Raw genomic sequence first — 24,578 nt, 5'->3', positions numbered from 1 at the left:
TTAAAGTTACTTTTATTCAACCAGCAAGTTTTTTCTTGATTGGAAATGACACAGGTGTCTCCCAGAAGATAATAAGACGGTGTACAAGAGGCATCATTGTGGAAAAAAAATATTTCTCAGCTTTTATTTACATTTGAACAAAAAGTGGCATGTCCAAAATTATTCATACCCTTCGCAAACTGTCACAGTCAATGGGAAAATCCAAAGTTCTATACCATTCCAAATAGTCCAAGCTGTTCTAAAGCATCCTAATTACCCTGATTCATTGGGAACAGCAGCAGCAGCTCTCTGCAGTTGGTTTGTGGACAGTCATGGCTAAGACAAAGGAGCTCACTGAGGACCTGCAGCTGCACATTGTGGCTGCTCACAAGTCAGGAAAGGGCTATAAGGCCATATCTAAATGTTTTCAAGTTCCAGTGGCTACAGTGCAAAGTATTATTAAAAAATACAAGACGTTCCGCACTGTGGAAAATCTCAGAGGACGTGGTCAGAAGCCAACAGTGACACCTGTGCTGGCCAGGAGGATAGTGAGAGAGGTGAAAAAGAATCCCAGGATCACCACCAAGGCCATCCTGGTGAATCTGGGCTCCGCTGGTGGCAGCGTCTCAAGGCAGACAGTCCAACGGACCCTGCACACTGCTGGGTTCCACGGACGCAGACCAAGGAGGACGCCACTTCTCCAGATAAGGCACACAAAAGCCCGCTTGGCCTTTACAAATGCTCATCTGGACAAAGAAGAAGACTTCTGGTCTTCTGTTTTATGGTCAGATGAAACAAAAATTGAATTGTTTGGCCACAATGATGTGTCCTTCATTTGGCGTAAAAAAGGAGAAGCCTTCAACCCTAAGAACACCATCCCCACTGTCAAGCATGGTGGTGGGAACCTAATGCTTTGGGGGTGTTCTTCAGCCAATGGACCAGGGAACCTAATCACAGTAAACGGCACCATGAAAAAAGAGCAACACCATGAAAAAAGAGCAATACATCCAGATTCTCAACAACAACATCAATTAGTCTGCAGAGAAACTTGGCCTTGGGCACCAGTGGACATTTCAGCACAACAACAACCCAAAGCACAGAGCAAAAGTGGTGAAGAAATGGTTAGCGGACAAAAACATTAACGTTTTGCAGTAGCCCAGCCAGAGTCCTGACTTGAATCCAATTGAGAATCTGTGGAGGGAGCTAAAGATCAGGGTGATGGCAAGGAGAGCCTCCAACCTGAAAGAGTTGGAGCTCATCGTTAAAGATGAATGGGCAAAATTACCAGTGAGACGTGCAAAAAGCTGGTCAGCAATTATAGGAAGCGTTTGATTGCTGTAATAGCCAATAAAGGCTTTTCTATTGATTATAGAGAAGGGTATGAATCATTTTGGACATGCCACTTTTTGTTCAAATGTAAATAAAAGCTGAGAAATATTTTTTTTCCACAATTATGCCTCTTGTACATCGTCTTATAATCTTCTGGGAGAAGCCTGTTGGTTGAATAAAAATAACTTTAAGTCAAAACTTGCCAGGGGTATGAATAATTTCGGGCTTAACTGTATATAGACAGACAGACAGACAGACAGACAGACAGACAGACAGACACACACACACACATTTCAAATAACATGTTTTGTTGACTTCTACATTATCATTATCATGTTCATTTACAAATATGAAATATTCTCAAACAGTGGATCATATCAACATCCCCCTGCTGAATCTCCCTGAAGAATCTTCCTATTTATTGTGAAGGTGTAGCTGCCTCTCAAACACCCCCTGTCTCTAAAACTGTGTCTGCATCGCCACCTAGTGGACAGCCTGCTACTTGCTTCACCGCCTCATACCTGGGGGTGCCCCCACAGGACTCTAACTGTTCCTCCACACTAATAATTCTGCATCTTTGGAGCTGTGACATGAGGGGGTATTTATTAATTAAGTAATTAATGTCAACCCCCATTAGCCACTACCAGAGTAGTCCCTCCTCCTCCTGGGATCCACACAAGTACATTTTACATCATAATGTAAAACGATGATGTAATTACAATCCAAGGTGAAAGGGAACCAGTAAAAACTAACAAACCCAAAAAACAGGCAACCTACAAAAAACAACGAATCAACAGCAATGATGATTGTAACAACAAAGGCCCTCACTACATCTAAATCCTCAGTAAAACATTTGATACAGCTGATGAATGATAGCAGAGCCTGTACAGTGACTGAGAAAACTGGAATAGATTAGAATCAAGGTTAAAAGTTGATATATAGGTATGAATAGTTTCTTTCTGTAAGTAAATGCATCATCACTAACCGTGACTTATTTCAAACACCTCCTCGGTAACATGAGCAGGTATGTGACAGTATGTGGCTGCAGGAAGAGGAAGAGGAGGAGGAAGAGGAGGAGAATCCCCCGCTTTATGCCCCCTGGACTCTGGTCTGGACCTCACAGCAGAGAAGGCTCAGGCAGGAGAAAGGTGAAGAAGATGAAGAAGCTGGTGGTGTTTTTGCTCTGCCTGGTCCTGCTGACCATCCACACAGGTAGGAAACTCTCGGGGACTTTCCTGGGGAGAGCGGCAGCTGGCCACAGAGAATTATGGGCTGACTTTTCAATCAAAAGAATAATGTTTTTCCAGCAGTTTAAATTTACAGCAAGGATTAAGTTGGTGCTTTAGGACAGTTACGTCAGATAGGGATGTGAATTTAGTGCATCTTTACAGCTATTTTTTGCAACTCCTTGTATTACATTTCCACGCGTGATTTAATTCCAGCATACATTCTTGACTTAAACAGAAAATGAAATTGCACAAACCTTTACATTCTAAGTCTACGTCTTTTTTTTTTTTTTTTAATGAGCTGACTGGATAAGGTGTGAGAGTGTGTTGCCACGTTGCTGTGGCAGCTGCTGCTGCTGCTGCCTCAGTCTTGTGTTAACAGAGTTGAGTTCATCCACAGCAGCTCCCTCTGGCTGGACGGGAAGAGAGAGCCAGCCTGGCCGCCTGCTGGGGTCACGTGCTGCCTGGGCCGGGCTCCCTGGGGAGTGAGGAGCATGAATGGGCACTTTGTTACCTTCCACCAAATGCCCTGCCTCCTAATACAGGCCTGGGTCAGAGAGGGAGACAGAGAGCCCTCGCTCTGCAGAGGCCAGTGTGTGTGTGTGTGTGTGTGTGTGTGTGTGAGCAGCTCCCTTGGGGCTTGCGATGGCGAATAAACAACCTCACATGGGCTAGCTAAACAGATCAGGTCAGCCACAGCTCACCAGCAGCAGATAGTGGTGAGAGAGTTATTCACGGGTCTGAACGCAGCTTTCAGTGAGAGGAATGTTAACTCTGATTAGCCAACACCCAGCCAGCAAGCAAACAGCTGTTGTGTTCGCAGAAAAAACAAAATAACTCAGGCAGATATTAAACTCTGAGCAGACAGTCCTGCTTCCTGAGTCTCCTAGAAAGAGGAAGTAAGAATAGAGGAAATTGCTAACACACACACACACACACACACACACACACACACACACACATACATGGTTACAATAAGATCATTATCCTATTCTTTTATCTCTTTCGTGTGCATTATATCAACGTTACTGGAACTTCTCTCTCCCAGCAGCAGCAGCAGCAGCAGAACTGGATGTGTGCTTCACAACATTTAAAAGTTAACATGTGATCTCTGTGCAGTCGAACTCTTATCTTCCTCTGTCCCTCAGATGCCAACCCTATCATCAAGGAGAGCTTCGCTAAGCAGCTGCTCCGCAGCAAGAGGCAGGAGCGGCCAGCGAAGGCCGGCCACCCTGATGAGCCAATGAGGGTAAAGTTCATTCAGACACATCAGAGATACAAGGTGGACGCTATTGATCACATAGCTTTGTGGCTAACACATTATTCAGCATTTCTAAGCACCAAATTAACCATCAAGCAGAATACACTGTATTAACTGTAAGTGTAAGTGCTAATGAATGGGTTTGTCAACAACAATAATTCCTCATATGAAGCATCCATTACTGCTGAATTAACATTACAAACACAATGATGGATTTCATTTATTGATGGATTGTTTTTATCCACATGTAGGGTTGAAACCTGGTTTTAATTGCTCATGAAGACATGATCGCAGCTATATTACATCCCTTCATGTCATTAAGTGTTAATTGTCTGTTTAGACACAAATGATGGGGGTGGGGTGGGAGAGATAAAGTTACTTCATTGTGAGTGTTCATTGAGTTTATACAAAATTATTTGTTTACACACATCTCATCTCAATATTTTTTAAAAATGCATATTTTCATAATTTTATAATTAATTTATTCGCTTTTCTAAATGTGTTAAATCAGAAAGGCAAACTACCAGTATTAATCGATAGAGAAACACAAGTATTACAAAAAACGTTTGTGATGCTTTGAATGCATCCATTCACCAGTGTACAAGTCCACGCATGACGCACTGCTTAGCTCTGCTCGTTGTGCCGGTTATTGGGCCTGTGGTGGTGCCAAAATGTAAAGCAGAGAACTGAACAGTTCTGAGTCAGTACCGTGGCTCAGTCATCCCCCCCCCCCGCTTCAAGCTTTCAGTTTCATTTGTGCAAATGTGGGTAGCAAACCGGATCCAGATTCATCAGCTCTCTTGTGTTGTTTCTTTTCTTTTATTTCCACCTGACTACACCTCGGCCTTTTCCACCTTGTTTACCCCACAGGAGCACCTGCTCCACATGCAGGCTCTGGATCAGAGGGCCCAGGAGACCAACATGGAGAACTGGCTGAACCCCCACTGCTATCCCCGCTGTGACAGGAACTATGGATACCCCGTCTGATGATGGAGATGATGGCGGAGGTCACCATAAGTCTCCACTTTCACTTCAACCCCAAATGCAACACTGTGCATGAATGCAACACTATGCAGATACACAGCAACATGTGCATCAGTTTTAATTGAACTGTGACTTATTCTCAGGGCCTGATCCTTTTCCCAAGGTTGGAGTGATTCATTTGACACATTTGAAAAGGACACAATCACAAGGCCCGAGTAAAGCCTTCTCATCTGATGAGGATGGTGTTAGCCTCTCTCTTTTTCATGCAGAATTATTTTGGAGTTGGTAATTTCTCACTGCTGTCGTGTTATCTCTCTTCCTCTGTTTTGTGATTTTATCACAAGTGTTTGGCACAGCAGGAAACCTCAGAAACCTGTGAAAGGCTCATATCAAATAATATTTTCAACACTGTTGATTCATTTTAAACTCAGACTGGTTTAAGAAGCGCATATTTCAGAGTTATTTCCAACCGCCGGGGTGTTTTGAATAGAGCTCTGTCAGCTCTGTTAACACACATTAACACATTTTACAGCATTGTGTTTACACACAAAAAAGAAACCAGAGAGTAAAAGCTCAGCGGTTGTTTCAAATCTTTTGGGAATGTTACTCAATCATACCTTATTATACACTAAAAGGAACTGAAATATTTAAGAATTCTTTTCAAACACCAAGATATTCACACACACCCTCACTGGGGGGTTTTCTGGTCTGTCTCAGTGATGCTGTGACCTGTGAGATCATTGAAGACTCGTTTTCCAACGTTTGAACTGTTCCTCCCCTTTTTCTCTTCACAGTAAAAGACCAGGAGTGACAACATGGACTCAACATCGACGACAATGAAAAGAGATGGACCCCCACCCCTCTCCTGGAATATGACCATGTGAATGAATTCATGGTCATACATGTAACCCTACTGTGTAGTTTACTGTTATCAGTAGTTTGTGCATTTATTTTCTTAATTGTACCTCATTGTCTCATTACAGAGTGAAATGTATTCATCACCAATAAATGCATGAGGGCCTATTCTGGTGTTATGATTATTACTATATTATATTAATATTATCATTCTAGGCTGAACTATCGGCCCACTCCCACGGAAAAAGCCAGCACGGATCCGGTGTGTGTGTACTGACAGTGTGTGTGTACTGACAGTGTGTGTGAGGTTGTCCGTTTGTTGGCGGACAGCTGAGCGAGAAAAACATTTCTATTCCTCCTGTTTGTGCCCTTAAATAACTTGAGACCAGAACAGCGCTGCGAGATCTAATTGGTTCAAGCACACAAACATTTTAATATACAGAAGCAGGCCCGGGGGGGGGGGGGGATAGGGCAGTGGAGCGGCGAGCACAGGCCTCTGTTCAGAAGACCAAATAAGCCTGTTGGAAATGTACATTTCAAAAGTCAATTCAACCCGATGTTTGCCTATGTTGCTCATGATATTTCTCATCCCTGTGGAAACACCCATTAAACAGGTAGCCTACATAAAACGATCCCTTGCTCTGAATTGAGAAAAATCGAATAAAACAATCGGAATAAACCAGAGCACAGCTGTGGGGCCTCTGATAATAACAGTTTAGACAATATTGTCATTTATTCAATGACTCAAAGGGCCTTTTAAAAACGACACGCAGCATGCAGCACCGTGTACAATCCACGGGCCTTCTCCGTGTTTCCTGAGCTGCTGCAGCGGGCCCGTCTGGAGGAGCTGCTGCAGCGGGCCCGTCTGGAGGAGCTGCTGCAGCGGGCCCGTCTGGAGGAGCTGCTGCAGCCTGGAGGAGCTGCTGCAGCGGGCCCGTCTGGAGGAGCTGCTGCAGCCTGGAGGAGCTGCTGCAGCGGGCCCGTCTGGAGGAGCTGCTGCAGCCTGGAGGAGCTGCTGCAGCGGGCCCGTCTGGAGGAGCTGCTGCAGCCTGGAGGAGCTGCTGCAGCGGGCCCGTCTGGAGGAGCCGCTAAATTAGGTGACGCGCTTTCGGCCTCTCTGCCTTCCACTGTGATCAGCACGGCTCTCTATTTGGCCTCCAAATAACGCTTTTTTTCATACACGTCCCAATGACCTGGAACAGAAATTGAGGCCACAGCCGCCAGAAGTGAGGAGGCTTGAAGGCCTAACTACTACAAGGTTCTGATAAAATCTACTGTTTCATGTGTGAGCTCATGAATTGGCTGCAAATTTAATTCAAAACGGGACAAAGCAACAATAAATCAGTTCAATACAGTGAAAGGAGAAAATTCAAAGGATTTATTGAAAAGCTCTAAAAAGCAATTTGACACCAAAGGTGAAATGATCTCATTTCATTAAAGCTTCATGAAGGTTTTCTATGAAAATGTAAAATATACTATGTTAATGGTAAAATGTAGTTATATGCACAAATCCGTGTTGACTTTATTCATTTATCTTACAATTAGAAATGTTAGAGACATTACAAACTCGGAGACATAATCGGTCTCAGCAACACACACTGATTATTTCTTAATACTTTTGAATTCAAAGTGCTTGAGCATTTTTTAAATATTTCCCCTGTTGGACAGGGTGTATTCATTCTAATCAGGTCAAATTATACATATATTCAATCCACAGACTGATTTAATATCTGGGCCTTGCCTCACTTCTGCTCCGGCTGAAAGATATTTAAGTGACAAAAATACATTCTAGTTAGTTACAATTGCAATTTAGTAAAATTAACAGGCTCTGTACAGAAAGTAGCCAGCAGCTGCAAAGGAAACAGTCATGTTTAGCCAATGCAAGATGTGAAATGGACTTCATCTGATTTGGTCAATACATTAAACAGATGTCCAACTTTATAATATATACACACACATATGCACATTATGTAATTTGCTTTTATACATTACATACAAAAAAGCTTTGCCTAACTGTCAAACTATGTCTTATAAACTTCTGAACGACTCTGATGCAAGTCAGAGAAAGCAAAGCACAGCAGAAAGAAATCAGTCAAGCGATCATCTTTTGTCTTTGAAGAAACCTTTCGAAGTGCTGCTTTCCTTGATGGTGACGGTCAGGAAGTTGGTGGTCACATCCGTCACCAGGACCTTTTCCACGTTGCCGAGAGACGGCCTCCATGTCACTTCATCCAGGTCAGCGTCAAGCCTGGTCGGCGACGGCCTGTCCAAGAAGTAAGGCTTTTCCATCTGTGGAAGCTCCGCGGGGCGGCTCAGGCTCTGGCTCAGTTTGGACTGGTGCTTGAAGTGTGCTGGGGCCAGGTAGCTGGAGCCGTCCTTAGTCCTGTGTGAGTCCATGTCCGTTCTGTGCGGATGCGGGCTGCGGTCTGAGCTGTAGAACTGCTTGTAGGAACTTCCAGCGGACAGTCCCCGGTTGTGCGCGTGGTGAGGATGGTGGTGGTAGTGGTGGTGGTGGTGATGGTGGTGTTTATGACTGTGACCGTGGTTCTCTGGATGTCTGTGGGCCACTTTGACAAGCCTCATCTCCTCACCCCCCTGGAGCTTAGCCAGTTTGTGGGGGATGTGGCTCATCTGCTCCTCTGCTCTCCTCTTGTGCGGCTCGGAGACCGCAGGGCTGCAGCTGCTGTCCTTGAAGCGGGGCTTAGGCTTCGGCCCTCTTTTTTTGGGTACATGGATGAGTCTGTCCGGACAGGTCTGCTGAAGGGAAGGCGGGTGCTCACGGGTGCTGAGCTCTGGTGGCCGGACACGTACGCTCTCTCCGCGGTTGACGGTACCTGGTGGGAAGATGGTGGGAACAACGGCCCTTAGGCCCTCTCTGGCCCTGGGGGTGACAACCGGTTCTGGGGTTGGGTAGGTTATGTGCATCCCACGGACTGCCTCTCCCCTGAACTCATAGGACTTCGCTTTAACTTTAGCCTGAGCCTATTAGAAAGGTGAGAAAGTGAGAGGAAAATGATCACTCAGAATTATACAAAAGAACTGCACCGTTCCATTTTTTTTATTTCTTTGTTGACTTAAAGGCCTTTTCCACTGCAGGATTTTTGACTGCTCATAGCAGAAGCTGTGAGTCTCACAGGGAGGCAACATGAACAATAGCTGAAGCTAATTAGAATTCAACCATCGTTCATTTGATCATTCACACCTGTACTGTCCCTGATGTCACATGTCAGCATGTCTCCTGTGGAAGAGGCCTGAGGATCACTGCGGTGCCCGACACTCATCATTCCACTCAACACACAGAACATTTTAAAAAGGTGTAACACATGTGATTAACACATACTCAGAAGTTACAACATTAACTACAGCAATCTGCTGGGCCACCGTAGTTTTTTTTTTTTTTTTTTTTATTAGAGAAGTTCCACAACAGCCCTGTCAGCGGAGACTCTGCTAATTAGTTGAAGATAATCTTTCGCTCATTAAGCAATTTCCACGGTTGGTTGTCCTGAAAAGCTGAAACCTCTTTGCTTTTCTCTCCACATGAACCGGATCCGGTACTAAAAACGGACTTCACCAAAAAGATGCAGGACTCTAAGCTGCCTGTTGGTCCAGGTGTTCCAAAACAGTCCCTCATTAGCTCACACAGTCTGCTCTGAATATGCACAACTAGCATCATAGCAAGGAGCTTTTAAGATGAAATACAATCAACTGCTAATATCTGAAATAAGCAGTAAAGAAACAGCTGGCAGCGGACTGCACCTTGAGCAGAAACGTCTTGGGCTTCGGTCCTCTCTTTTTGGGCCCGTACAGCTCCCTTTCTCGCTCCCTGTGATCAAACACATTTTAGAGTGTCACCACCAGTGGATTTACTGGGCATGTTAACATTCAGCGGTGGTGCCCAGGAAGGCCAGCCCGGACATCTTACCTCTGCTCGAAAGCGGCAAACAGGCGGGAGTCCAGGATGTTCTCCTCCGGCTCCCAGGTGCTGTATCTGCGGGTCAGAGCGTGAAGTGAGGTCGGGGAAGCGGACACGGCCACGCTAGCCTGCGAGCTACAAATCTCCATCGCGCTATAACGTTACACCTCAGTTTTAATCTCGCTAGCTAAGGCGAGCTAACGACAGGCGAGCCGAGCCGAGCCGAGCCAGCAGACGGCGGACAGCCCCGCCGCGGGCTAGGGACGTGCAAGAAACACAATAATGTAGCAGCACTTACTTGGGAGACCAGCCCTTCCATTTCACAAGGTATTCAATCCGACCCTGCATGCCATCAGAAACAAACACACATTACTTCATTAGCTCACAGGACTATTATCATCATTATATCCCTCCGCTGTGGCAGAGAAGGACACGCCGACGTTCCACCCCGCGCCTACCTTCCTAATCCTCCGCTTGATGATAGACTCGGCGGCGAACACCCTCTCCCCGACGGCAGACAGCTCCATGTTTACTCCGGTGCTACCTCCCGTTAGCTAACGTTAGCAGAGCAGATATTTTTCTCCAGTCCCAGCCACTCTGAATTCCCGACAGACCATAATACTCCCGAACAGAATGGACGTCAGCGCAGTTTTTTTACGGCGTTGCTAGGGAACGGCAGTCGGTGGAACCTCGGAAAGACCGCCCATTGGTCGAGCCGTTGCTACGTGCTCGGGTTGCTAAGTGAGGGGAGGAGCGTGCTCCTCTGTGAATTCTTACGGGGGGAGGAAATGGAAGGGTTCTTTCCCCGCGCGCACAGTGAATCATTTCGCGCAAGTTAGGCGACATATTCAAAAATGCACGTGGTGTGAAAAGTGTCCGCGTTCGCTGCTCTGAAGCAGGAAATAACAGAGCGGAGTGATTAGTGCGGCAGAGCGACAGACAGAGCGACAGACAGAGCGAGAGACAGCCTGCTTCTCCCTCACTGCTGTCAGCTGGTGCTGGGGTGGGGGGGGGGGGGGGGGGCTGGGGGGGTCCACTAGTCCACGTTCCCTCTGTATCATCTGATCAGTTAGTTCCGTTTGTCCGGAGTGTCTCTCTGTTCGGATTCTCATCACTTCACCTGAACGCTCCTTACCGGCTCAGCACCGTATTTATGGGCCGTCTGCTCTGTAGTTATGGCACTTTGTAGTTTCATTAAAATCAAAGACCTGTAGTGGATTCAGAGTCAATTTGGGGAAAAAATTAACACCGCGTGGGACTTCGGTCTCTGACCACTGAGACGTTCAATGACTCTGGTGTGTGTGAAGGTGTTGGTGCGGCCCACAGAGGATCAGCTCTGCCAAGAAAGCTTTTCATATTCTCTGCGTGATGGCACGGGTCCGACAGGTGTAACCCCCCCCCCCCCCCTCTATATAACTGATCTGTTCAGAAACACGTGGCTCTGTGGTCTCTAAACCACTCCGAGCTTTTACGCTGCCCTGTTTTTGTTGTTGTGTCCGGTGAAATAATCTGCAGCCATTGACTTCCATTTGGTCCGCTCTGTAGTCCACAAAATAAACACCAGGGAAAAGAAAATATTTGTGTCTTAATCCGTAAAATTTTGATCTACCGAAATAATTCCTCTCCTATAAATCCTAATGGAGAATGTAAGAAAAGCAGACCAGTGATAGTCACAGTGACGCCGCTGTCTCATACATCAGACCAGTGTTGCTCAGGCCGACAGGCAGCCCGCATTTTTATGATAGGAAATAAAGACCAAAAAGTTTAAGGGGAAATAGTTTAACAAAGCTACGATGTAGGCGACAATAACAAAATAACGAATTGTAATTTAAAGAATAAATAATAATGATAATAATAGTAATAATAATAATTTGAATAATTTGGCAACAGATTAAATCGGAAGTTACGGAATTCAAACGGGGTGGTGTCAAATAACTTAACTACAAAATATAATTCACGAGAGTAGATCTTACTTAAATTGTCTGAGGTGAGAGAATTTTAAATGATTCATTATTCATTCATTCAGTAACGTGATTTAAATAGAGAACAGAAAAAGCACCGTATTTAATAGTGGACGAGCCGGTGACTGAGGACTGGTTTTTGAACATTAGATTTTTCACTCATCTGGATTCAGACTGTTTCCATTTGTCCAAAGGAGAAATAAACGATTCGGCCAAAATAGATTATAGGAAGACAAAATAAAAAAAATAAAGCGAGAGTCACATCCGGTTTAAAATATCGTTGAGACAAAAAAAAAAATCCTCTGCGAAAAAAATGTGGGCCTAAATGCGTGTAGACTCTTGCAAAGCATAATTAGTTATTATTTTTGTTTAAACTAATGCATAAATATTCAACTCGATATTAGCCTCTTTAAATAACATGGATTTATTCCGTGTCTCTGCTTTTTCACTTAGGCCTGCTGTGTGGAGATCCTCTCAGTCCAGGGGTTAGACAGTCCCTCATCATTTCAATCCTACTTTGTCAGGAGGATTAAATGAAATTCGCCTTTTCAGTAAATCATCAAGTCTTCAGCCAGATGAAACCTGAGATGGTAAGAAACGTAAAAAAAAAAAAAAGGACTTCATTCAAACAACTTAGACTTTCCAACAATGTCTCCCACAGCCTGCTCCACAGATTAATCCTTTAAGACACTGACATTCTCCAGGAAGAAGAAAGTATGAAATGATCCATTAATGAAGTGTGCAGCTGCGGTGATCGTTCCCACTGAGGCCATTTACTATTCCATCTGTTGTCCTTCTCATTAGTTTCTGGTGAAGGTGAATCACCTCAAACTAATCCAAAGCAAACGGCAGTGATCTGCTCATCAGCTGTTCATGTGATGGGGAGAACTCTGTGTCACCGCTCTTTGTTCCTTCCTCTGTTTCCTTCCATTAGAGGTGGAGCCACAATCCACCTGAACTCATCTTACTAAACATTTGATTTTTTGGGAAGATATCCACATTTTGTGAAGGTTTAGCATCGTGCTATTTGCTGTGGGGATCTTTTAAGGCTCATAACCCGCTGGAAGCCACGGAGTATCGAATCTTTAATGAGGGACGGCGGGTGCCTAATTAGAATGTGATTTTAGGATGTTGCCTACTTCGTGATTGCGCTGCTTTTTTCTGTCCTCCCTGTCTTGCCTCCGGAGCAGCAGCACTCAGCGCAGACAGACAGACAGACGGACGGAGAGGACGGGCGCACCTCAACCTCTGGATGCGATTGGTCTCGGCGCGCCTGCAGTGCAGCAGCGCTGCCGCCGTTTAAACACCATTGGTTGGCTTGTATCCGGGCAAGACGCGGGCTTCTGGTGCGCACAGCCGAGAAACCCGTGGCCGCCACCGAGGCACTGGCATGGAAAAGGCAATAATATGGAAGGAGAAAGATAGGGAGGGCACTCGTTCAGTCAGAGCTGCCAACTTGGTCGGGATTGTGTTGAGAGGTGGGGTAATGACAGCAGTTCAGGTGTGTGGCGATCAGGGTGGAAAACCAGCTCTGAAATTAAAAGGTGTTCCTCTCTTTGGCTTCTCTGCAGGTCCCCCCCCCCCACCACCACCACCACCACCACCACCTCCGTGAGATTACCTCCATGTCACCTCATCCCGTTAAAACCTGGAAACGGGCTGAGCGAATCTAAAGGTGCATTATGTAAAGAATTTACAGTTTTCTCTTTCCGAACCTGCCCTCTGCAGGCTAGGCTACAAATCCTCAGCTCCCCACAGGTAGGCTGTGCAGGTGGGGGGGGGGCTCAGGTGGTCGATTTCGACCAGTGAACACTGCAGATGATGAGCGCAGGCCCGCTGTGGTGCAGCAGTCACCCGTGGGTGTGTCACCCAGTCTGTCACCCTTCACAGTCTGCTGTAGGGTGTAGTATTTATGTGCAGGCCCACACACACACACACACACAGTGTTCCGCTCTATTCACCTGTTCCTCTGCAGCAGATTATTACTGGAGGTGTGGAGGCTTGATGTCGGGGTTTGAAGAAGCTGCAGTAAAACGATGGTTTTGAAATGAATATTTACTGTCCCCCAAACTGTAGATGGTGGTTTTATGACAAGGATTCTTTTTCTTTTACAAAATACGTTAATTCCTACAAAATAAAGGAGATTTCTGTGTAAACGGTGTACGTTTTTTTTTTTTTTTTTGGGTAATCTTAAACAGAATTCTCTGTTTTTTGTCCAGTCCCTGTTAAAATGACTGAGTTAGAGCACCAGTTCTAATTAAATCACGGATGCAGGACGTATGAAAGACTGTTATTGGGGAAACGCAGACTATTTAAGTGCCCATCCTTATTCCATGTGATGTGGAAATCTGTGAAGCAGTTTAGAATCTGCACATTAATTTTAGTGTGCGTGTGAGTGCGGCATGAACCCGCGGGCCTGCTGGGGGGGGGGGGGCTGTGAGGACAGCAGTGACACTGTGTCCCTGACAGGAGCGCCAGTCTTCCAGAGATCTCACCCTAAATATATCAGTGATTGTGGAAAGCAGCAGTGGGTTTGCGGCTCCACAGGTCCACAGGCCCATGAGGTGGCAGAGAGAGGAAGACAGGAGGGCGGATCACTGTCTTTACGTCATGTCACACACTTCTTGTTTCATTTATCGGATAAAAAAAAACACTTGATCGGAGTTTAGCATTTTGGTTTGCCTACAGCAAAGAAGTTATTTGATGCTCGAATGAAATAACGTCTTTAAGAAACCCTCCGCGGCTCCTCAGCTGGAACAGAGGTGCAGCAGCTGCGAGGCTCCAGAGAGAGACGGTGAAGAGAGAAAGTGGATGAGAGGACAGCCATTTTCTCCGTCGAGGCGCACATTCACGTTCACTTTCACACTGACGAGCGGAGAAAGCAGCTTTCTAGGCGGGCTGGGTTAAAATGGGTGCATGAGAGATGCCGCCTCTTCTCGTCGTTTGTGTCCAAGTACAAGACTAGTGATGCGCTCCCATCAGCCAGACGCTTCATTGGTGGGAGCCAGCAGATCTGCTCATCCTCCAGTGATGATTCAGAGAAGCGGCACCTGTCTGTCTGCTCCGGTGTGACAAAACAGGAGACACATGTAGCCTTTAGAGAAGAACCTGCAGGTCCTTCAGAGAAAGCTGCTCCCTCCTGCTGTGAGGAGGGTTTATTCCACACACGAACAGCTGTTCGCCTCAAAAATGATGAGCTTTAAGCGACTAATATCAAAGCTGCGTTGGTTTATCAATAAAACAGGAATATTTCATAGGAGGCACACCTGAGGAGCTAGTCTTATTTTGGCCTGAATTAAGCTGCTCGTTCGTTGTGAGTGTTGCACGAGTGAATGAGCTGCAGCAGAGCAGGCCTGACCTGAGCCGCACAGGGCATCTGAAAATAAACTGTAATAATCCTCATGGCCCACACACACGCACACACACACACACACACACACACACACACACACACACAGCCACAAATAGAGCCATGTACAGATTTGGAATGGTCTGAGGTAAGGTTAGACATTTAAGAGCATTACAGCTGCCGCCCTTAACGAGTAAAATCTTTGATTCTCCGTGTGAAGGTTACAGGTGGAGGCCAATTAATGTGGTGGTAAAAAGATCCAATAAGTTATTATAATGAGATTTTTTCAAAATCATTTTGAGAAGGTCTCACAGTATTTTTAAATACCAAGTCATTATTTTGAGAGTTTCTCTTAACGATGGTTGTGATCATAATGATGAGGAGGGTGTGTTCCTCCATCACACTGACAGAGGAGGGTGTGTTCCTCCATCACACTGACAGAGGAGGGTGTGTTCCTCCATCACACTGACAGAGGGGGGCTTCCATTCACACGTGATGCAGAACACCGACCTCCAGGGTTCTGTATTTCTGAGCATTGTCAGTATAAAAGAAACACACTCCACACATGTACCACTTGCTAACCATTTTATTATTGCAAATCGTTTCATTGGAAGCCTTCATTTTTTTTTTTAAAGTCTGCACACAAAACATCAAAAGTGCATCTGATCAGCGTCCTCACAGAGCAGTTCAACGCACCTCAGATCACATAGTGCTGGAGGGGGTTTCTAAAAAAGGACTGGGCCATATATGACACATGGAGACGGATCTGACGACCTGAATGTGTGCTTTTACATACTCTTAATCGCCCCTTTGTTGCAATAGTTACTCACGATATGACACCAAGACAAGCCCATTCATCCCCACGCAGAACATTTCAGGGTGCCTGGGAATGGAAACTTGAAGTGAATCATGGAGCACCTGGCCAGTGGCCCTAATCTGTTGGATTACTCAGCTCAAGTGGCTGGTGTTAGCACAGATTTGTGACTGATATCATTCATCAAATGAAAAAAGCGCTTTTAGTCACGGCGCTGCTGCAAACGTAAAATAAATAGTCACAGGGTTGTGTACTGACGGTCTTAATGGAAGTGACTTGTGCTCACTTTCACATCTCGAGATGCACAACTCCAAAAACACATCACCTTTGAGCAGAGGTCAAATGAAAGGAGCAAGTATCAGACATGAACCATTAGTCATCTCTCATGTAAAAAAAAAACAAACCCATTTTCCCTTTCAACAATGCAAATCACTTTTAGTGACAGAGAGGCGCTTCACTTTACCTTTTCTGCTTGTTTAAGCACGCCTAATGGCATTATCTGTCCACGCAGCATGCATTCTTGTTTAAATCTGTCCATCTGTTCACACACACCATCACACATACACTTGCACGCACACACACAGACACAGTGTATTTACCATGTTTCAATATAATTTTTCTTCCTTACAAAATTCTCCATATAGCCTACATTTGCTGAGCATTATCTGAGATGCAGACAGTTGAGTGTACAATCAAATTACATCCATAGAAAAGTGAAGGGTATTTACAAGAGATAAGTGCATCTTCAGCTAAAGTTCTGGCATTTGTTTGACCAAATTCTGTTTTTAAACTAAACTTGAAACAGCTGAAATTAAGTACTGCATGTGATAACATCTCTAGAAATGACAACAGGCAGAGCTTAGAAGAAGAAATATGCAAATAACGCAATAAAGGATTTTTTTTTTTGTTATAATGAACTTTACAAAAAGAAAACAACGTCAAGGGTCCATTTGTACATTCAAGCATCTGAAAATACAAATATATCTAATGTACATTTATACACTTCAGCAGCCTGTGGCCACTTCGGTTACACTGTTACGTATTCCTTAAATGTGACTGTGAGGCAGTTTGTAGTAATGTCTGTAATCACTATATTCCCAAGGAAAGGCTGGAAAGACGGAAACATCTCCTCTTTTCTCTTTTCGTGGTCAGAAAGAGACAATGAAGTGGCTTCCTCCTCCTCAGTAGTTTTCTGTGTTTCAGTCTGAGTCTCTGTCTGTGAGTCCATTGGTGTGTGTGTGTCAGCTTGTCTGTGTGTTTCAGCTGCTGTGAGAGTTTCAGCCTGTGTGTGTGTTTCAGCCTCCGGGGCGGCTTTAGGCCTGGACTTGACAATGCTCAAGTCCATGGGCTCCTCTTGGTCAGCATACCCACAGTCTTGGAGTCCAGTGTGACTCTGGTGTCCATTTTGGTGCGTGCTGATGCTTTGGGCGTCCGAAGATCCTGTGTTCGGAGCACTGATACTCCTTGAGCTCAAAAACCTCTTACTACACCCACGCTCCTCGCCGCCTGTGTCAGAGAAGTGTCGCTTTAGTCCTTGAGATCCACCTTGGCCTCCGCTTTTGTCCAGTGGGGAGGGAACTGCCCCATCCAAAGGCAGGGAGAGCAGATTAGGCTTGGTTGTCAATTGTAAAGGCTGATCCGCTGGAAGCTGCCCCCGACCCCTGACCTCAACATGTTTATCCTGTTCCGTCACAGTTGGCTCCATTTTGGGGGACTGTTCCTTTTCTGTGGGGCAATCTCCGTTAAATCCAGAACCGGGAACAGTTGATTTGTCTTTGGGGTTTTTCGCAAATCCGTTCATGAGGCCGAGCTTCTTGACAAGTTTCATCTTCTCGAGGTGGTTCTCCACGCTGTTGTCAGGTCTTTGTGGCGCCTTTTCAGCAGTTTCAGAATCACCGTTTTTAATCTTAGCCGCTTGCATTCCGTTTTCCATGTACTTGCTCATGACAATAACAATCCGCCCGTTCTTGTTTTTGTTCTTCACGATCTTTAGCTTGCTGTTGCTAACACCATTAGACTGTGGTGAAGCCTCGTCTTTAGGCTTTACCCTCTCCGGCTCTTTGTGGCTGTTGAGGTCTACGGGAAGCTTCGTCAGCTCCATGGTGATATCCTTGACTTTGGTCAGACAGCCAGAGTCCTTGTCCCGGACCCACTTTTGCTGCAGCACTGGGGGAAGGTTGTACCCTTTGTTAGAAAGCTCTGGAGCTTTTACCTCACGGGGTTTAGTGAATAGGGGCTCATGCACTTTGAGGTCCGGCTGGTAATGGTGGTGCTTCTTGCTGTTGAGCTGATAGAAGAACTTCTTGCCGTTGGCCTGTTGCTCAGCCTCGCGCTCCCTGCACAGCGGCTGGTACTGGTGGTGCTTCTTGCTGTTCAGCTGGTACTGCTGGCCCTGGGGACGCAGCATCTGAATAGAGCTGGTCTTCTCACAGCTGTCCTCGTCCAGGGACGCCTCGTGAAGGTCAGCAAGAATACTGGATCTTCGTGCAAAGGAAGGAACCTGTGAGACCAGACAGTAATTTGAGTTATTCAAAAAGCACAATAACATACAACTCCATCAATATGACATAAAGTATTCAGGAATTCCTGTAGGTGTTCGAAGTAAAGGACATCACTTGGTGCAGTCTTTGACCTAAGAAAAGTCTATTCTAGACGGGGAAAGTCAGGGAATTCAATAAGTTATTGGGGCAAGTCTTGGAAAAATTGAGGATTTTGCGCTTCTAATTTAAAAAACAAAAATAGTATGATTCACCATACACGGCTGTGGCTCAGTGGTAGAGTGGGTCGTCCCTCAATCAGAAGGTCGGGGGTTCGATCCCCAGCTCCTATGGGTCAACATGTCGAAGTGTCCTTGAGCAAGACACTGAACCCCAACTTGCTCCTGAAGCATGGCTTCAGAGTGTTCAGAGTGAAAGAACAGTCTCCTCCAAATTACATTTCTCCTGTATGATTGATGTGTGAATGGGTGAATGAGGATGTCATGTAAAGCGCTTTGAGTAGTTGAAATAACTAGAAAGGCGCTATACAAATACAGACCATTTACCAATTTACCATCACCAAACCAGTCTTTTTTGTAATGTTTCCAGCTTCAAGCGCGTTCTGATTGGTCATGATTACATGAAACCTTGAGGACCCGAGTCTCAAACCTATAACTTTAAGTGTGTTTAAAATGATTTTTTGCCAGCCATATTATATTTATAGGTCATGGAAGAGTCAGGGAATGCTACATTTGAATTAGAGAGGGAACCCTGATGATTAATGGGTAAACTGTCTACAGTATCTATACATGTGTCTCTGTCAGGCTACAACAAAACATAGGGTTCAGTGGGGCCCTTGAGTTGCACTGAACAAACTGTGCTAGGAATGTGTGAAGGGGCTCTTCTGAGGCCCCAATGAGCACACAGTTTATTTCAGAGGCCTTCGTCCATGTTCACACAGCCCTCCTACAGTTCTTGTGCGACTCTCTGAGCCACTGGCCTGGCCATCAGAGTGACATTTCAAAGTATCTCCCGTGGCTGTGACCTCAGCTCGGAGGAATGTCACTGGCTGCTTTGTGTCCTGTCACTGACTTTATCCCATGTGTTACCACCAACACCCCCCTGAGAGGAACAAAAACACTTCTCTCAGGGGTTCTCCTGGCCTTTTGGACCAGTGATTGATGCGCCTAATGTACGGCGCACAGTCATTTAGCTACAACTGTTAGGTCAGGGAACTGGTCCCTATAAAATTCAATGGAAATAATATTCCCTTCCATAATTATTGTTATAAATCCACGCTTCAGTGCACCACTCCCAACACCTAAGTTAAAGGTACATCCCACTGTTTTTGCACATGGAGATCTCATCACAGTTGAAGGGGGTGGGGAGTGGGGGTCTAGGGTCTAGCTCAGACTATCTCAGCCTTTTGCTACTTAAATTTTAACCGTTATTTCTAAAAATCTGCCTCTTGTGAGTCCCCACCTTTATGGAGGTATAATGTTAAATCTCTGGTCTACCCCTTTAAATCTGCATCTTATTTCACCAGAAAAAACGTATTTTCTATACCGCCTCCTGGGATTTACAAGCGAATTATGCATGAAAATGTCATCATTTCCTTTAACAAATGATCGAGTAAAGTATTATCTTCTCACCTGAACTAGAAGGTGCTTGGGCTTGGGTCCTCTCTTTCGATATCCCATCAGCTGCTCTTGACGCTCCCTGCAGTAGCGGAAAACAGGAGCCAATCAGTAAAACCATCTCACAGAGATGAGTCGCCGTTGCCTGGCAACACAACGTCACGGGTGTCCTCCTTTGGCTCAGTTAGAAAACACTGAGCCCATGTTACAGGTTGAAGTTACACTTTCATTCTGATGCAAAGTGAAATTCATTCAACACAGCCTACAGCAGCACTTTTATTTCATCATCGTGCATTTACCTGTTCACAGTGACCTCACCTCTCCTGGTTGTTTAATACACACACACCCTTAACTGATGCAAAAACTTAACCTGGCTACAAATAAGACTTCTTCCACCCTAAACAACACTCAACATCCCATGTGGTGTCTGTATCCACAGTAGAAGACAAAGGCCAGCCCTGCTCTGCCTTTCCTCAGTCTCCATGCAAGTCTCTCCGAGGCAGTAACTCAATACCGCAGACAGAAGTGATGTCAGTCCCCTCCCCCACCCTCCTCCCTCACATCTAATTACAATGACGACAACTCAGTGTATTTTCATAGCCTGGCATTCAGACGATTTGGCTCCCCGGAGAGACACGCAATTAGTTTCAATAAAATCTCTCCTCTTTACAGAGACAGAGGTAATTGCAAAAACAGACGCCGAGTGATGTCGATGTTTTGCTTTAACGTGTGACCTGTGCCTGAGAGGTTGCTGTGAGCTTGGGCTGAGAGAGGCCGAGAGAAAAGCCAGAGACAGTTTAAAACACCGTGCATTTAAGAAATTCAATCACACTGTCCTTCATGTCGAGCTCCTGTCGGGTCAGTCACTCAACAGACTAATTAGCTAAGCAGTTAATTTCACTATGGTAGCCCACTTTGGAAACCATGATCCTTTACTGATGGAGAGATAGTGTGTGCACCCAAGATTTACAACTATTACTGAGCACTATTTAGTTCCTATTTAATAGTTCAGTTGCTCAATTTAATCTTTACTTCCTCTCGTCTTTCCACCGCCTCATCAGCAGATTTAAAAAAGATCATTTAAAGTCCCCACTTCTCAAAAATTAGTTGGTCTTGTTGCACCGTCACTGTGATGTTTGAGCCTCACTGTGCAGAACGATGTGTGTGCAGAGTTGGACACTGTGAGGATCTTCTCACATTCATCTGCTGAAGGAGGAAAGTTTCTCAGAACTTTCATGTCTGAGTTTAAGGTGAGCAGAACAGTGACATCGCAACTGGTTTAGAGGCCAATGAAGGTCCGGCATGTAACGTACACGAGTGTGATTTGGAACCAGCGAAGCAGGAGATGCTGGGTCTCACACTTCCACTTTTTGAAATTAACTATATTTGCATCTTCACTGTTTCTGTATTTTTCAAAGAGTAGATGCCATTTTGACCAAACTTAACTACACAGTTGATTTTTTGTGGAAGAAAAAAACACATCAAACACAAATTATTCAAAATTTGTGGAAGGAGAAAGAATAATGCACATGAGTAAAGTCTGAAAAATAACCAATGTGCTGAATTAACAATTAGCCAAAAATACCTTCTGTTTTGTTAGGTTTATTATTTTGCATGATGAATAAGTATTGGTTTACTGGGTAATCTAACTGGTTGCCATTTCCTGTGGACAGTTTCACAAGTACACCTGGTGACTAAATGGTGGGTAGCAGGTAGCACTTTAACACGATAACCTGATGCCCACACTGAAGTAACTATCAGGTGACAAAATGTATGAGTGTCAGAGGTTGCTCTGGTAACCCTGACCTGAGTTTAACCCCTGCCTGACCCTCTGATGACACCACTGTTAATCCTAATCCAAACCACCCAGGCACTGGATTCCTGCACCTTTATGTGGACAGTTTATCAGCCTGAAATTATTATTAATAAGACTGTAATAAACCAAACACTTGATGCATTGTATGAAGAAGTAGAAATGTAGGAAACTGTGAATTTAAACCTGTTTGAGTTATTTACTTTGAGAACCTCAGCACTCTAAACTTACCTGTCTTGAAAAGCATCAAGCAGTCTTGGGTCCAGGATGTTTTCCTCTGGTTCCCACGTGTTGTACCTATTGAGAGAGGAGACGTGAGCAGTGGGGACACACTGGCCTGTCAAACAGTAGCTGCGGACAGAAGGTGATTTCTGCACCAAAACCCTGGCCTAAACCTGGACTTCTAAGTCCTGCTTCGGCTCATATTTGCAGGAATGTTTACGTGTAAACACGCTGAGACACTCGCACTCCCTGTAGATGCACGTGTAATAAATCACGAGTAACTTTTACGCACGGCTGTACCGTGTGTGTGGGCGGGGTGGGACGCGCTGGCACAGCCTCCCTTCAACTGTAGATATACGGGCATTTCTTTAACACGGGTTACAATAATAGACACGTCTTCCTTTAATTGGCACACTGGGGATTGCATACATTGTAACACCACATCCATCATCGGGGACAACACATCAGGCGGCCACAGCAAGAACGCGCAACCGCCCATTTGCGCGCCCACGCTCGCACACACTTCTCTTTTGAATGTTGTGTTGTCATTTGGAATAACCTCACGTTTAAAAACGGGACTTACTTTGGGGACCATCCTCGCCACTTGACCAGATACTCAACCCTCCCCTGCGAAGGGAGAGAAACGGGAGATTCAGCGCTACGTTACTTTACGCAGCAAAATGCACTGTGCACTGCGCTGTCTTATTAGAAACGATTTCACAGAAAAACAACAACACATGTAGTCCGTGAGGAGGTGGAGGGAAGGAAATGATCTTCCTCTCCGCGTGCAGAAATATCCTTCGGCGCTCTTGTCACAAACCTTTCTGCTGCGCTTCTTCTCGATGCTCTCCACCGCAAAGACGTGCTCTCCCGCGGCGGGTAGCTCCATTTTCTGACACAAGAGCAGAAGCTTTTCTGATTTTTTCCCCCCCTGCTTTAGCTATCCAACACCTTATCCTCGCTTTCGCTCCGTTTTTTCCTGCTGTTCCTCTGCTGGGAAACACAAGAGGCCCCCCCTCCTCCTCGTCTTCTCACTGCGTCTCTTCTCTCGCGTTCCCCCTCGGAGAGACCCTTTCTGCAGGCGACTTGGAGCTGCAGCTAGAAAACACTTCATGCAAATAGCCGTTGGTGTGACGTCAGACGAAGGGGAGGTAATGGGGGCGGGGGTAGTTCCCCTGCTGCATTCAATTGTGGTCGGAAAAAGTGCAATCACGACTTTGGTGGCGCATGAACAATCTGTAACAAACATGGCAATATTTAGGAAGGGTGAGGAGTCCAACTTTTCTATGAAAGCTGAAACACTGAAGTATGACAGTTAGTGAGGAGTGTGGAAACCATGGCAACAACTGGCTGCAGCCTACAAGAGTGAATGATATTATTGGTTGGACCCTATAAATTAATTAATGAATTTAATACATTATTATTCACATGTATATGAACTTCTTATCAATCTTTAGTCACCATCTGCATAAACGTGTCTGCTGGTACGTAGCTTATCAAAGCACCAACCAACACACTGCGCACACTTCTTCTTTGCTTTGCATAAACCCAAGATAAAAACCCAATGGTTCCAATTGTACCTCCTCTGAGACTCTGTGTTATTCTGGAGAAAAGCCTGTCTGGCTACATATGGCTCAGGGCACCACAGATATTATCTGTGCGTAACATTCAATCTACTGCTCAGTGCTCAAGCAAGTCGACGGCGACAAATAAAAAGCGTGACTGCGGTTCTCCAAAGTGCGAGCTGTGATAAGACCGTGAACGCACCACGCTTTCCTCCGGTGTCGCGGCGTGTGAAGCGAGCTCCGGCTGCAAGAGGGTGCTGTGAAAGAGGACAGATCCAGAACCCGCTGGCCTGGGTGTGCTGCTCATCAGTGCAGATGTAGCAGCACCACGAGGCCTGCGGCTTCATTTAGTGTTTTCAGCCCCAACACATCTCGTTTTTTTTCTTTTTTTTTTGGGGGGGGGGGGGTCACTCCTTCGGCGCGCACACAGATATCCAAAATGATTTTTTTGGGCTGGGGCACGTGACGCAGATGGGTTTACTTGTCTTAATTAAACAGGCTGCGACGCCACAAAACGAATTCTTCCACCTGAACACAGCCGACAGGCCCAGCCGACGTCCAGCCCGCAGCCTGTTGGCCACTGGTAACCAGGCCCCGTATGTTAAAGGGTAATCCTCGTGAAATAGGAAAACAAATTCCCCTGATGCTCACATATTATGGGCTAGAGCCGCCTGTGCTGGGTGATAATGTGGCGTGAATCCTCGCCTGTGTAGAGTTAAAGTAGCGGGCCGCTGCCATGCGCACGGCAATGCGCACGTCAAGGTCACACAAAGAGATGACATTTCAGATGGCGCTCTGTCGCGAGGATTTTCTAGTCTTAGAAGATGGCCCCTGGTTGTGTGTCTGCTGATGTAGGTCAGCATCCTCTAACCTGCCGGCTTGGACTCCAACAGGGTTATTTCTGAGAGCGGAGCCCCGACAGGACAAGCACCAGCCGGTCCTGTTATCACTTGGCACGGAGAGCGCGCAGACATGACTCCCGGTATGAACCAGCTTAGGCCCGACGGTGAGGGGACACACAGACCTCTGGCATCGAACCCACAGTTTGGTGTGGAAACGGCACACGGTTGCACTTAAGTGAAGATTTAAAAAAAAAAAAAAAAAGAGTGACATACAAAGAGAGAATTATAATCACACATCCAGATGTTCACTGCCGAGGGCTCGTGTGTCCGGCTGTTAATGTGATTCATTAA

At 45.6% G+C, this 24,578-nt stretch overlaps 3 protein-coding genes across 3 annotated transcripts; 1 reads left to right on the top strand and 2 right to left on the bottom strand.

The window, feature by feature from the left end:
• Positions 1-2,440: 2,440 nt before the first annotated feature.
• Positions 2,441-5,778, top strand: c3h17orf67 (chromosome 3 C17orf67 homolog). Its single transcript, XM_070828432.1, has 4 exons — positions 2,441-2,520; positions 3,683-3,783; positions 4,666-4,802; positions 5,574-5,778. Exons 1-3 carry the CDS (start codon positions 2,466-2,468, stop codon positions 4,780-4,782), a joined length of 273 nt encoding a protein of 90 aa, XP_070684533.1. The 5' UTR covers positions 2,441-2,465; the 3' UTR covers positions 4,783-4,802; positions 5,574-5,778.
• Positions 5,779-7,017: 1,239 nt separating this feature from the next.
• cbx8b (chromobox homolog 8b) lies at positions 7,018-10,149 on the bottom strand. Its single transcript, XM_070856613.1, has 5 exons — positions 10,006-10,149; positions 9,846-9,889; positions 9,557-9,622; positions 9,391-9,457; positions 7,018-8,616 (listed from the first exon to the last, which is right to left on the bottom strand). Exons 1-5 carry the CDS (start codon positions 10,072-10,074, stop codon positions 7,735-7,737), a joined length of 1,128 nt encoding a protein of 375 aa, XP_070712714.1. The 5' UTR covers positions 10,075-10,149; the 3' UTR covers positions 7,018-7,734.
• A 5,278-nt stretch (positions 10,150-15,427) lies between these two features.
• LOC139199309 (E3 SUMO-protein ligase CBX4-like) lies at positions 15,428-22,921 on the bottom strand. Its single transcript, XM_070828357.1, has 5 exons — positions 22,641-22,921; positions 22,404-22,447; positions 21,830-21,895; positions 19,801-19,867; positions 15,428-18,171 (listed from the first exon to the last, which is right to left on the bottom strand). Exons 1-5 carry the CDS (start codon positions 22,707-22,709, stop codon positions 16,699-16,701), a joined length of 1,719 nt encoding a protein of 572 aa, XP_070684458.1. The 5' UTR covers positions 22,710-22,921; the 3' UTR covers positions 15,428-16,698.
• Positions 22,922-24,578: the final 1,657 nt, after the last annotated feature.

The sequence above is a fragment of the Pempheris klunzingeri genome, chromosome 3 (genome assembly GCF_042242105.1).
Source record: "Pempheris klunzingeri isolate RE-2024b chromosome 3, fPemKlu1.hap1, whole genome shotgun sequence".
Lineage (NCBI taxonomy): Eukaryota > Metazoa > Chordata > Actinopteri > Acropomatiformes > Pempheridae > Pempheris > Pempheris klunzingeri.
Note: the sequence above shows the minus strand (reverse complement) of the source record. Positions and strands in the feature narration are given on the sequence as shown.

Coding starts and splice junctions, on each gene's coding strand:
- c3h17orf67 (XM_070828432.1), top strand. CDS start 2,466: ATGAAGAAGCTGGTGGTGTTTTTGCTCTGCCTGGTCCTGCTGACCATC. Junction 2,521..3,682: donor CCTGCTGACCATCCACACAG/GTAGGAAACTCT, acceptor TCTGTCCCTCAG/ATGCCAACCCTATCATCAAG. Junction 3,784..4,665: donor ACCCTGATGAGCCAATGAGG/GTAAAGTTCATT, acceptor TTTACCCCACAG/GAGCACCTGCTCCACATGCA.
- cbx8b (XM_070856613.1), bottom strand. CDS start 10,074: ATGGAGCTGTCTGCCGTCGGGGAGAGGGTGTTCGCCGCCGAGTCTATC. Junction 9,890..10,005: donor TCAAGCGGAGGATTAGGAAG/GTAGGCGCGGGG, acceptor GATGGCATGCAG/GGTCGGATTGAATACCTTGT. Junction 9,458..9,556: donor TTTGCCGCTTTCGAGCAGAG/GTAAGATGTCCG, acceptor GTTTGATCACAG/GGAGCGAGAAAGGGAGCTGT.
- LOC139199309 (XM_070828357.1), bottom strand. CDS start 22,709: ATGGAGCTACCCGCCGCGGGAGAGCACGTCTTTGCGGTGGAGAGCATC. Junction 21,896..22,403: donor TGGCGAGGATGGTCCCCAAA/GTAAGTCCCGTT, acceptor CTCTCTCAATAG/GTACAACACGTGGGAACCAG. Junction 19,868..21,829: donor CTTGATGCTTTTCAAGACAG/GTAAGTTTAGAG, acceptor CCGCTACTGCAG/GGAGCGTCAAGAGCAGCTGA.